This window comes from Staurois parvus, unplaced genomic scaffold (assembly GCF_062004578.1).
Source record: "Staurois parvus isolate SC_StPar_1 unplaced genomic scaffold, SC_StPar_1.0 ptg000726l, whole genome shotgun sequence".
NCBI classification, from domain to species: Eukaryota; Metazoa; Chordata; class Amphibia; order Anura; family Ranidae; genus Staurois; species Staurois parvus.
In genome coordinates, this window is record NW_028318522.1 from 854,400 (window position 1) to 868,692 (window position 14,293).

General features: G+C 40.8%; 2 protein-coding genes across 2 annotated transcripts; both read right to left on the reverse strand.

Annotated features, from left to right (window-relative positions):
- Positions 1 to 5,139: 5,139 nt before the first annotated feature.
- On the reverse strand, positions 5,140 to 9,558 carry LOC149445357 (uncharacterized). The gene has a single exon (XM_089653898.1). It carries the CDS (start codon positions 9,415 to 9,417, stop codon positions 7,315 to 7,317), a length of 2,103 nt encoding a protein of 700 aa, XP_089510024.1. The 5' UTR covers positions 9,418 to 9,558; the 3' UTR covers positions 5,140 to 7,314.
- Positions 9,559 to 11,931: 2,373 nt separating this feature from the next.
- On the reverse strand, positions 11,932 to 13,391 carry LOC149445358 (uncharacterized). The gene has a single exon (XM_089653886.1). The coding sequence runs from the start codon at positions 13,321 to 13,323 to the stop codon at positions 11,932 to 11,934; it is 1,392 nt and encodes a 463-aa protein (XP_089510012.1). The 5' UTR covers positions 13,324 to 13,391.
- Positions 13,392 to 14,293: the final 902 nt, after the last annotated feature.

The window sequence follows — 14,293 nt, forward strand, 5'->3', positions numbered from 1 at the left end:
CCCATACATCCCATACACCCCGTACATCCCCCGTACATCCCATACATCCCTACATCCCATACATCTTCCGTACATCCCATACATCTTGTAAACTCCGTACACCCTGTACACCCAGTACATCCCGTGCACCACGTACATCCCGTACACCCCGTACATCCCATACACCCCGTACATCTCGTACACCCCGTACATCCCATACATCCCGTACACCCCGTACATCCCATACACCCCGTACATCTCGTACACCCCGTACATCCCATACATCCCGTACACCCCGTACATCCCATACACCCCATACATCCCGTACATCCCATACATCCTGTACACTCCATACACCCCGTACACCCAGTACATCCCGTACACCTTGTACATCCCGTGCACCACGTACATCCTTTACACCCCATACATCCCATACACCTCATACATCTCATACACCTCGTACACCCCGTACACCCCGTACAACCTGTACACCCCATGCACCCCGTACACCCTGTACATCCCATACACCTCATACATCCCATACACCTCATACATCCCTTGCACCCCGCACATCCCGTACATCTCGTATACCTTGTACATCTTGTACATCCCATACACCCCATACATCCAGTACATCCTGTATACTCTGTACACCCCGTACATCCCATACACCCTGTACATCCCGTACATCCCCATACACCCCGTACATTCCGTACATCCCTGTACATCCCGTACACCCTGTACATCCCCATACACCCCGTACATTCCGTACATCCCTGTACATCCCGTACACCCCGTACATCCCGTATACCCCGTACATCCAGTACACCCCATACATCCTGTACACAGGGTTGCTGTTAGAGCCCATGGGGCCCCAACCTGACAGGACTGCCCAACCCCAAATAAAACAAAAAAACAAAAACACAGTATACTATGCTTCAGTTATGAATGAACACAGTGTGTGATAGATACCGATCACTCATTGTGTTCCTTTAGGAAAAGAAGGGGCCAGTAAATGTAACATATTTACCAGAACCTTCCCCCGCTCTCCATCCTGAAAGATCCTATCCTGTGCTTGCAGTTGCAGAAAGGAGAGGTGGGAAGCCATTAGCACTGTGGAGGTAGAGGCACACAGGGGGGCCTGGGCAGCAGGGGGAAACATATGGTGCACAGGGAGGGTAATGGGTGCGCCGGGGGGGGTAATTACTGGAACCGCTCCCCTGTATGGCTCTCTCTGCAGCAGCTGAAAGCCAGCAGGAGGAAGAGGAGAAAAAGCCAGATTTCAGCTGCTGTAGAGAGAGCCATACAGGGGATCGGTTCCAGTAATTACTCCCCCCCCCCACGCCTTGCAGATCACCCTCCCTCCCCACCTCCGATTCAATGATGGGTTGGATGCAGGGGTGGACTGACAACTCATGGGGCCCCCGGGCAATAGTGGATCATGGGGCCCCTGTTTCCTTGCCCACACTCAAAAAAAGCCTATAAAAAGGTACCAGGGGCATTTCATTGGGCCCCCTAATGACCCCGGGCCCTCGGGCAGTGTCCGAGGGCTTGAATGGTCAGTCCGCCCCTGGTTGGATGATAGGTCCACTCTTTTAATAGGCTTGCAAGATTCTCACGGTTCCAGACCATTTGCCAACATGTCAGCAAACAGGGAAGAGAAGGCAGATTCATATATTCAAAGCAAAAAACAATTTTAAAAAATTTATATATATCTATATTTGATTTGTTAAATAGTTATACTGGACATGTTAAATAGCAAAAAGGCCAAAATATATTTTTTTTCTCCAAATTGTCAGTCTGGGTTTTTTTTATACCTCAAAAAATAAAAAATGCACAGGAGATCAAATACCACCAAAAGAAAGCTCTATTTGTGGGGAAAAAAAGGACAAAAATTGCATTTGGTTGCAGAGTTGCACGACCGCGCAATTGTCAGTTAACCATTAGCCGCCCGGCCAATGGCCGTTTGGCGGCTTCAGAAGTGTCTCTCCGTTCCGGGTACACGCCATTTGGCGTGCTGCCGCACATGCGCCGTTTGCGCTAATGCAGAGCGGCGCAGCAGTGCGATCTGTCACCGGCCGTGCACCTCGGACACGGCCGATGACAGATCCGAGTACCGGCTCCCGTTGCTGGTACCATGTGACCTGCTGTGACCAATCACAGCAGGTCACATGACAGTTGTATACAATGGATGGCTTCATTCATGCCATCCATTGTATACTAGTGCCTAGCTGTGAATGGTCACAGCTAATCACATGCACATGTCATGTGATTAGCTGTGACCAAATCACAGCTAAGCACAAAAAAAAAAAAAAAAAAAGCTGAATGAATCGATTTTATTCAGGTAAATGCTTGCTTATAGCAAAGTAATTCTTTGCTATAAGCAAATTGTGTAAAAAAAAAAAAAAATACTGATCACTTCCCCAAAGTAGTACAATGTTACTATGGTAACATTGTACTACTTTGGTCATAGTAAAATATGAAAAAAAAATCTTAAATTTTTTTAAAAAAAATGTAATAAAAAATTAAATATAATAAAAAAATAAAAAAAAATAAAAAAAAAAATATATATATTTTTTTTCATACTGTCACCAGTCAGTGTCCCTGTTCACCGCCATGCCAGTTATATGATGACGCTGTACTGCACTGGTGACAGTATGTAATAAAAAAAAATAGTGAAAATAATTGTTTTAATTTTTTCATTTTCCGAAAAATTATGACAAAAAAATACAACTTCAAAAAACTCGCCATTCCTCTTATGAAGTACGTCGGACTGTCTACTCTGCAAAAAGGGGTCATTTGGGGGATATCTGTACCGTCCTGACATTTGGGGGATATCTGTCCTGTTCTGACATTCTTGGACCTCAAGAAATTAGATTGGCTGTCAGTACTTCAGGATCGATCAATATTCAGATCTATCCCATAGTTTGTGAACTCTATAACTTTCCTACAAACTAAAAAATACATCCTAATTTGGGTTATTTTCACCAAAGACATGTAGCAGAAAACATCTCGGCCTAAATTTATGAAGAACAATTATTTATTTGTAAACTTTTATAGCAGAAACAAAGAAAAATGTGTTTTTTTTTCAAAATTTTTGGTCTTTTTTTGTTAATTTAGCAAAAAATAAAAACCCCAGCGATGATTAAATACCACCAAAAGAAAGCTCTAGTTGTGTGAAGAAAATAATAAAATTTTAGTTTGGGTACAATGTTGTATGACCGCGCAATTGTCATTCAAAATGTGAGAGCGCTGAAACCTGAAAAATGGCCTTGGCAGGAAGGGGTAAAATTGCACGTTATTGAAACGGTTAAAGTAACGCAGTTCCGTAACAAAGGAAATGGGCTGGTCAGGAAGGGGGGATCCTCTGGAGGGAAAGTGGCTAAACAAAACAAAAAACAAAAACTGAACAAAACAAAAAACAAAAATTAAACAAAACAAAAAACAAAAATTAAACAAAACAAAAAACAAAAACTAAACAAAACAAAAAAGACCTAAACAAAACAAAACCCAAAAACTGAACAAAACAAAAACTAAACAAAACAAAAATTAAACAAAACAAAAAAAAACTAAACAAAACCCAAAAAATAAACAAAACAAAAACTAAACAAAACAAAAATTAAAAAAAACAAAAAAAAAACAAGAAAAACCAAACAACCCTCCCCCCAAAAAAACAAAAAACAGGCAGAGTCGATGGACCACTCAGTCTTTTTCCGCCGTCACTTTTTTATGTTTCTATGTTCTATGAATGCAGAGGGAGAGAGCGCATTTCCTTGAACCTTGCTCTAACGATGTAAGATGGGACAAAGGTTTATTGAGCTGCATTCCGCTAAAAGTATCATTTATTTTTATGATTTAATTGCAGTCTTGTAATACCCTTCAAAACGCCTTCAATCTCCTATTTTTGTGTCAACCAATCAATTTACACGTATTGGGATTTTTTTTTTAGCAAAGACATGTCGCAGAACACATCTTGGCCTAAATTTATGAGGAAATTAGATTTTTACATTTTTTTACTGGACATGTTAAATAGCAAAAAGTCAAAAATATTGTTTTTTTTTTCAAAATTGTCAGTCTTTTTTTTTTATAGCGCAAAAAATAAAAAAGTGAACTAATACCAAAAATGAAAGTGCAAAAATGATTAGTGCCGTTCCCTATGGGGTATACAGAACAATTCACTATTTTTGTGAAAACCAATCAATTTACACATATTGGGAATTTTTTTTTTAGCAAAGACACGACGCAGAGTACATTTTGGCCTAAATTTATGAGGAAATTAGATTTTTTTTTTTTTTTTAGTGGACATGTTTAATAGCAAAAAGTCCAAAATGTTTTTTTTTTCCAAAATTGTCAGTCTTTTTTTTTATAGCGCACAAAAATAAAAAAGTGAACCAATACCAAAAATAAAATGAATAAATAAAAGGAAACTTTGTTTCTTTTAACCCAGGGAAACAAACTAAAAGGAAACATTGTTCCTTTTAACTCAGGGAAACAAACTAAAAGGAAACATTCTTTCTTTTATCTCGAGAAATAAACTAAAAGGAAATATTGTTTCTTTTAACTCAATAAAGAAAATAAAAGGAAACATTGTATCATTTATCTTGGGAAACAAACTAAAAGGAAACATTGTTCCTTTTAACTCAGGGAAACAAACTAAAAGGAAACATTGTTTCTTTAAACTCAAGAAAACAAACTAAAAGGAAACATTGTTTCTTTTAACTCGGCAGAAACTAAAAGGAAACATTGTTTCTTTTAACTCGGGGAAACAAACTAAAAGGAAACCTTGTTTCTTTTAACTCGGGGAAACAAACTAAAAGGGAACATTGTTTCTTTTAACTCGGGGAAACAAACTAAAAGGAAACATTGTTTCTTTTATCTCAGGAAATAAAATAAAAGGAAACTTTGTTTCTTTTAACTCGGGGAAACAAACTAAAAGGGAACATTGTTTCTTTTAACTCGGGGAAACAAACTAAAAGGAAACATTGTTTCTTTTATCTCAGGAAATAAAATAAAAGGAAACTTTGTTTCTTTTAACTCGGGAAACACACTAAATGGAAACCTTGTTTCTTTTAACTCGGGGAAACAAACTAAAAGGAAACTTTGGAGACTGAGGTACACCTGTAATCATATAACAATAAAAGAGGTGCCTTTCATAGTGCAGATAGTTTAAAAAACATTTATTAAAAGGAGAGAAACGCACATACAAGCATCATGAACTTTACAGCAATAAAAAAAAACCTCAGGCAGCAAGAAACAGCTATTTGTTTTTTAGGTTTTTTTTTTTGAACCAAAGAAATATATCAGAATACAGTTCGGTGATACTGTACTTTATGGAAAAAAAAGTATTTATTTGATCTATGATGCACACCAGAAAGTAAACGAAACAGGTTTATTTTTCAAAATGTTTATTTTTTTTTTGGATAAAGTTAAAAAAGCAGTGGTTAAAAAAACATCAAAATAAAGTTCAATCTATCTATCTATCTAAAAAAAAAAATGATAAAAATGAACTTGGATACAATGTTGCGTGAGTAATTGTCAGTCAAACTATCACAGCACTGAAAACCAAAAAAAAAAAAAAAGAAAGTATTTGTGAAGCAAACTAAAAAATATCCTAGCATAGCATTCCGCATAACCGGCATTTTTGGACTTTTTTTTACATTAAAAAAATTATTTTTTTAGCGTTTTTGCATTAGCGTTTAGCGACGTTTTCCCACGTTTTGACACTTTTGCACTTTTTAGCGGTTTTTTTTTTAGGAAAAAAATATTTTTTCAGTCAAAAAAAGTCAAAAAATGCCGGTAACATGTCTATATAAAGTCATGTTAAAAATTTGAGTTTTTTAGCATTTTTGCATTAGCGTTTAGTGACGTTTTCCCGAGTTTTTCCACTTTTGCGGTTTTAAGCGTTTTTTTTTAGCAAAAAAAATATTTTTTTTTAGTAAAAAAAAGTCAGAAAACGCCGATTTATAGCATTTTACTGCGTTTTGCCACATTTTTCAGTGTTAGAACATTTTTGGCAGTTAGCAGCGTGTTGCTGCGATTAGCGGTGTTTTTTTTCCCCGCATTTGCATTGTTTTGCATTTTTTTAACCAAAATAAAATATTTTTTAGGGTTTAGCTGCGTCTTGCTGCAATTAGCGGCCTTTTTTTGCACATTTGCATTTGCATTTTTTGGTGGTGCATTGTTTTGCATTTTTTCAACCCAAAAAAAAATTTTTTAGAGTTTAGCAACGTCTTGCTGCGATTTAACCAAAAAAAAATCCAAACACTCATTTTACTGCATTTTGCCACATTTTTCAGCATTTTTACAGCTGAAAAACTCTAGAAACCCACTGGTCCTGGGTTTTTTTCCAGCCAAAAAACATTGAATACAGTCTATGTGTGCATGAAGTCATGTTAAAAATGAGAGTTTTTCAGATTTTTTTTAGCATTTTTGCATTAGCGTTTAGCAGCGTTTTCCCGCGTTTTTCCACTGTTGTGTTCTTTAGCGTTTGTTTTTTAAAAAGTTACAGCTGAAAAACTCCTCTAGAAACCCACTAGTTTTGGATTTTTTTTCCCAGCCAAAAAACGTTGATTCCAGTCTGTGTGTGTATGGACCAGGGGTGGACTGACAACTCATGGGGTCCCCGGGCAATAGGGGATCATGGGGCCCCTATGTCCTTGTCCAAACTCAAAAAAGCCTATGAAAAAGGTACCAGGGGCATCTCATGGGGCCCCCTACTGACCCCGGGCCCTCGGGCAGTGCCCGAGTTTCCAAATGGTCAGTCTGCCCCTGGTATGGACACATTGGAGAACATGCAGGGGGGTTAACTGGCTATAGAAAAAAAACATCAAAAGCCGAAAACGGCTGCTGTAAAAACGTCTCGTGTGCGTCCCGTGTCCCGCGTGCATCCCGTGTGCGTGAGGACTAATACAAATCTATTGTATACTTTATTTATCTTTTTTTTCAGTGGTTCCATAACCAAACAGCCTCCCATTCTGTCTTCTGAGTGCGACCGGTGTGTCTTCTCAGGCGAAAGGGAAGGACGTATCTAGTATGTTACTCTTATAGAGAAGACAACCATGCCCAGGGGTGGACTGACAACTCATAGGGCCCCCCGGGCAATAGGGGATCATGGGGCCCCTGTGTCCTGCCCACACTCAAACCACACCCAAAAAAGCCAATGAAAGGTACCAGGGGCATCTCATGGGGCCCCCTACTGACCCCAGGCCCTCGGGCAGTGCCCGAGTGACCAAATGGTCAGTCCGCCCCTGCCCATGCCTATTTCATTTTCTATTGCCCCCATGCAGATGGCTGCTGAACTCGTACTATAGTTGCTTTGGAACCCCCTCCCCCCCTCTATGTTCCACCTTCTTCAACGCACTTTAAGATCTTCACCCAACAACTCCCTTGTATACTGATTAAAAGAAGGAGGGGCTGAGTGAAGGTGGTGGTGAAGGTGTGCAAATGCTCTACGGGATCACACAGATCATAAAAGGACAGCAGTCCAGCCTCATAATCCAAGTACAGTTTTTTCCTCTTTGAAAATGGGTTTGCCAACCATTTAATCCGATGGTTTTCAATGACCGAGTGATGAATATCATTGATCCATATTCCCCAGGTATTGCTGTTATCTCCAGTCAAAGCCTGGGACCCTCTTCGATCTATACTGGCGTAACCCATCCCTATAAACAGAGAGTCGCCACTACGTTCCTCTATATTACTGACCTCCATCTCCAGAACATGCCTCCCGGAAGAAATCCCTCTGGTGCTTAATACCTGAGGACATTGAAATCTCTCCGGGGTTTCTGGTCGGCCTAAGTAGATGTCTGACCTGGAGACAGTTTTGAGGTCCTCTGAGATAAGTAAATAGTTGCTAGCCGTGTTGACATCTAGTAAAACATCTAGGGTGTGGTTAGTACCAGGAATGCAAGGAACATCTTGAGGCTTAGCTGTGGTTGTCTCCGTTTCGGGTTGAGTAGACTTTCCATACTCAAGACCTTTTGCTTTTGTCTGTGACTCATTAGAAACATTGCTATCGTCAAACTTTCCATGATCATAGGCTGTAGATAGTGAAACGTTTTGACTATCCTTCACACACTTGTCTCTCGGAACATCCATCACAATATTTGGCTCATTCCGAATTCTGATGTTGACATGATCTTGGGCTGTAGAGGGTAATCCTTTCTGTAGACCCTTCAAATGGAAGTCTTTCTCAACCCCCGTCACAATATTTGGGTCATCAGTAGCCTTCCGAATTCTGATGTCGACCTGATCATGGGCTGTAGAGGGTAATCCTTTCTGCAGACCCTTCAAATGGATGTCTTTCTCAACACCCGTCACAATATTTGGCTCATCAGTAACATTCCGAATTCTGATGTTGACATTATCATGGGCTGTAGAGGGTAATCCTTTCTGTAGACCCTTCAAATGGAAGTCTTTCTCAACACTTGTCACAATATTTGATAACTCTGAATACAAAGTCCCCAAGATTTCGTCCTCTTTCAGATCACCTACATCAGAGATGGTTTTGACAGCCATCCCTCGAATCCAATCATCATCTGAGACATCAAACAAAGCGTCTGGTGTCTCTAAGGCGAATGACAAGGGAACATTTTTACCCTGCTCCTCAATTTGAAAGATCTTTTCAAGCAGCTCCGTCTTTTTATTTTCCAGTTGTTGGATATAGTTGGAGACTGGGGATAACATTTGTTGTTCCTGCCTGGAGATCTCAATCATGACTCTCTTCTCTAGATCCTCCAGTTGTCTCCTGAGGTCTCTCAGTATGGCTGTCACTTTCTCTGTCGTACCAGAGGTTTTTACTTGTACCTTTCTCTCTTGATCCTGCAGACTCTTCAGCATTGCTTCGGTTTCTTCCACCTTCGAGGACAGTTTCTCCAAAACTGGTTTCAAACGTTCAGTCTTTTGTTGGAAAAATTCGCTCATTGTGCTCACTCTGTGTCCGTTGTGATCCGAGGTCAGGCAGTGTAAACAGATACAAATATTATCCACAGTGCAGTAATACTCCACAATCTTTTGGTGGAGCGGACACTTTCTGTCCTCCAGGGAAGTGGTGGGATCCGTGAGGACGTGTTCCGGTGACTTGTTATGAGTCTGTTTATGAACGTCACAAAGAAAAGCTTCACAGTGTAGACACAACGTAACAGCAGGTACGGGAGAGTTGACACAATAGGTGCAAAGTTTATCAGGATGGTCTACCTTTAGTCCCTTTGGATGGAACTGATCAGCGATGTTGGATGATCTTGGATTCTTCTTTACTTCTGGATGGCTCCTACACTTCTCTTTGCATTTCGGACAGACATTGTTCCCGTCATTTTGATTGTCTGATGTCTTGCTAATGCGATAATGGCAGTTGTGTTCACATATCAGAGCGACAGGATCTGTAGAAATGTCCGTGCTGGTAGAACTCGTTACCTCAGATCTAGGTTGAGCAGTAGCCATCGCTCAAGACAAAACGAAAATAAAGTACACTGGTCAAGGAAGACTAAAAAGAAGAGCAGACATAAGGTGGACCTTGCCTCTTGGCGTGTCTTATCTTCAGTGAACCTTGTCCTAACAATATAACATATGGCAGGGAGTGGTACAAATCTAGAAAATGAGAAGATATGAGTTTTATGGAGGTTCGCTCTTTGAACCATACACTTTGGTAAAATAATTGTAGTCCTGTGATATCCTTCAACATTCCAGGGAAGAAAGAGAAGAGAATGATAAGTTTAACCACTTCCAGTCCGGACACTTTCACCCCCTTCCAGTCCGGACACTTTCCCCCCCTTCCAGTCCAGACACTTTCACCCCCTTCCAGTCCGGACACTTTCACCCCTTCCAGTCTGGACACTTTCACCCCCTTCCAGTCCGGACACTTTCACCCCCTTCCAGTCCGGACACTTTCACCCCCTTCCAGTCCGGACACTTCCCCCCCTTCCAGTCCGAAAACTTTCCCCCCCCTTCCAGTCCGGACACTTTCCCCCCTTCCAGTCCGGACACTTTCCCCCCCTTCCAGTCCGGACACTTTCCCCCCTTCCAGTCCGGACACTTTCCCCCCTTCTAGTCCGGACACTTTCCCCCCCTTCCAGTCCGGACACTTTCACTCCCTTCCAGTCCGGACACTTTCACCCCCTTCCAGTCCGGACACTTTCACTCCCTTCCAGTCCGGACACTTTCCCCCCCTTCCAGTCTGAACACTTTCACCCCCTTCCAGTCCGGACACTTTCCCCCCTTCCAGTCCGGACACTTTCACCCCCTTCCAGTCCGGACACTTTCTGCCCTTCCAGTCTGGACACTTTCCCCCCTTCTAGTCCGGACACTTTCCCCCCCTTCCAGTCCGGACACTTTCCCCCCTTCCAGTCTGGACACTTTTACCCCCTTCCAGTCCGGACACTTTCACCCTCTTCCAATCCGGACACTTTCCCCCCCTTCCAGTCTGGACACTTTCACCCCCTTTCTGTCTGGACACTTTCCCCCCCCTTCCAGTCCAGACACTTTCCGCCCCTTCCAGTCCGAACACTTTCACTCCCTTCCAGTCCGGACACTTTCACCCCCTTCCAGTCTGGACACTTTCCCCTCTTCCAGTCTGGACACTTTCCCCTCTTCCAGTCCGGACACTTTCCCCCCCCTTCCAGTTCAGACACTTTCACCCCCTTCCAGTCCGGAGACTTTCACCCCCTTCCAGTCCGGAGACTTTCACCCCCTTCCAGTCCAGACACTTTCACCCCCTTCCTGTCCAGGCCAATTTTCAGCTTTCAGCGCTATCACACTTTGAATGACAATTGCGCGGTCATGCAACACTGTACCCGTATGAATTTTTTAGCATTTTTTTTGAGACAGATAAAGCTTTATTTTGGTGGTATTTATTCACCACTGGGATTTTAATTTTTTTTGCTATGTAAATGAAATGCCCAAAAATTTTGAAAAAAACTGTTTTTCTTATAAAATTTTGCAAATAAATAATATTTTATCATAAATCTTGGCCAAAATGTATTCTGTTATCTTTTTAGTAAAAAAAAAAAAAAAATTAGTCATATGACGTCCTCTTAGAACGAGAGAACCGCCATGCTCCCGTCATTGTACTATATGGCGGGTGGGAGGCGGTTAAAGTGATATCACAAAAAAAAACACTTTTAAAGCGTATATATATATATTATATATTTAAATATATTGAATACGGACTAAATTTTAGTATTTCAGATATATGTCAATATATTTGGAAGGAATATTTTTAAAATATATTTAAAATATATTTTTCTTCCACGTGGGTTGTGCTAGGAATAAAAGTGATTTAAGAAAAATAAAAGAGACAGTGTTAAAAAAATAAAAATAATTAAAACATTTTTTTAAATCACCAATCCCCCTCATCCCTTCAGGCTTGTGCGCAGATACGAGCGCAGACATAGGTCATGCAGGCATATGTGAATAGTGTTTGCACCACACATGTGAGGTATGTTAAAGCGAGAGCAATAATTCTATCGCTAGACCTCCTCTGTAATTCTAATCTGGTAATATGAAAAAATTATTAAAGCGTCACCTATGGAGATTTGTAAGTATTGCAATTTGTCGTCATTGCCATGTGCAGTTTTAAAGTGTGACATGTTACGTACTTATTTACTGGATGTAACATCATCTTTTTTATCAACTTATTTAACATCAACATTTTATTCTCTAGGGTCTTTGTTAATATATATATATATATATATATATATATATATATATATATATATGTGTGTATATATATATACAATTTTTGGGGATTCTTAGTAATTTTCTAGAAAAAACAAACAAATTGTTACAAGTAAACAAAAAAGAAAAAGCTTGGTCCTTGGATTCTATTTTTCCAACCATTAATATTTATTTATTTATTTGAATTTTAATTATTTTGTTCATTGACTTTTCAATGTTTCATTAAAAAAAAATTGCAAAAAAAAGAACTTTGCAATGCATTGCAGTACCAGAATTATAATTTTAGTGTAATTTTAAATGTGACAAATGATAGAAGACAGTTTGGGAAGAGCTGCGTGAAGGGCTTTTGCTAGATTTAAGATTCTTTGCTTTTACTTGTGAGTCTTGAGTGACATTTATGTGGACATTATTAGAAGTTGCAGAGGATGGAGCAGGGGCGGACTGACCATATGGAAACTCGGACACTGCCCGAGGGCCCGGGGTCAGTAGGGGGCCCCATGAGATGCCCCTGGTACCTTTTTCATAGGCTTTTTTGGGTGTGGGCAAGGACACAGGGGCCCCATGATCCCCTATTGCCCGGGGGCCCCATGAGTTGTCAGTCCACCCCTGGGAGGGAGAATTTTGAGCTTCCTGAGCCCTGATCTCTATCCCTGCACCCAGTAGAATATTTGATAGGCCGGAATAGACCATCTCTAAGATCAGATCCTTTTCTAGACCACCTGCATCATCGATAGTCATGCTGCTCATACCTCTGTCCATATCAAACTCATCCTCCGAGACACAAAACAAGTCTGAATTCTGTGAGGCCGATAAATGGTTAGTCTTTTTACTTAGCACCTCGATACGTTTGATCTTCTTACGCAGTTCAAACTTTTCCTGCTCCAGTTCCTGGATACGGTTGGACGTTGACGAAGAGATCTGTTGTTCTTGCCTGGAGATCTCACTCAAGGCCCCTCTTTGTAGGTCCTCCTGGTATCGTCTGATGTCACTCATCAGATCGCAGACCTTTCTGTGTACAGCAGTTGCACTTTCCTGCACCGTTCTCTTGTGCTCCTGTAGACTGAGGATCATTGCTTCAGTTTTTTCTTCCTGTAAGAACAGGTTTTCCAGGATTTGTTTCAGATCTTTTGACTTCAGCTGCAAAAGTTCACTTTTGGTGCTCCATCTGTGCCCATTGTGGCCTGAGGTCAAGCAGTAAGAACATAGACAGGTTCCATCCACCGTGCAGTAATGCTCCAGGATCTCCTTGTGGATGGGACACCTTCTGTCCTCCATGGACGTGGTGAGATCGGTGACGACGTGTTCTGGTGATTTGTTGTATATCTGTTTACGTCCATCACAAAGGAAAGCTTCACAGTTTAGACACAATGTTGCAGAAGACACAGGAGAGTTGACACAATAACTGCGGACATTGCCAGTATTGTCTCCCTTTGGTTCCATGGAATGGAAATGGTCGGCGATGTTGGATAATCTTGGATTCTTCTTTAATTCTGGACATCTCTTAAACCTCTCCATGCATTCTGGACAGAAGTATTCCCTGCCATGTTGCGAGTCAAATGTTCTTGAGATGCAAACTTGGCAGAAGCTGTGTCCGCATATCAGGGTGACTGGATCGGTAAAAATCTCCGTACAGATGGAACAAGTCACCTCGAGGCTCAGTTGAGCAGCCGCCATCACTGAAAGCAGAATCCAGGTATGGAAGACTGACTTGGCCTTTTATTGGAACTTGAGCCTTTGGTGGACCTTGTCCCATCAATATAATAGGTGGCAACAAAAATTAAAGAGAAAATAAGATATGAATGATATGATATGAACACTGTGTTCTGCCAACGACTAATCAGGGAAATGACTGCAGTCTAGTGATACTCTTTGAAATGCCAATTAAAGGGATACTATGAGGATTTTGGGTCAGTTTTGCTATATTTTTTCCCCCAAGTTTATACGAATCTAAAAGTCACAATGTGACCATTGGTTGAAATGGAGGCAAGTTACACCCTAGGGCAATGTTTCTTTTTTTTTTCGCAATACGAATGGATTAATCTTGTCTCCAAATATCATCCAAACCGTACTCTCCGCTCCTTGCAAGACCTCCTGCTCTCTAGCTCCCTTGTCTCCTCCTCCTATGCTCATCTCCAGGACTTCTCCAGAGCTTCCCCCATCCTCTGGAATTCTCTACCCCAATTTATCAGACTATCGCCTACTCTGCTCACTTTTAGGCGATCTCTGAAAACCTCTCTTTTCAGGGAGGCCTATCCTGCCCTCAGCTAATAATGGAATCTTCTACTCTTCCTACCAGTCCATCCCCCACAGTTATTACCTTTTGTACCACTAGCCCCTCCCTCCTAGATTGTAAGCTCCGAGGAGCAGGGCCCTCCTAACCCTCTTGTATTGAACTGTATTGTTGCTGTATTGTCTCCCTTATATTGTAAAGTGCTGAGCAAACTGTTGGCGCCATATAAATCCTGTATAATAATACTAATAATAATATATAAATCCTGTATAATAATAATATATAAATCCTGTATAATAATAATAATATATAAATCCTGTATAATAATACTATATAAATCCTGTATAATAATAATAATATATAAATCCTGTATTATAATAATAATATATAAATCCTGTATAATAATAATACTAA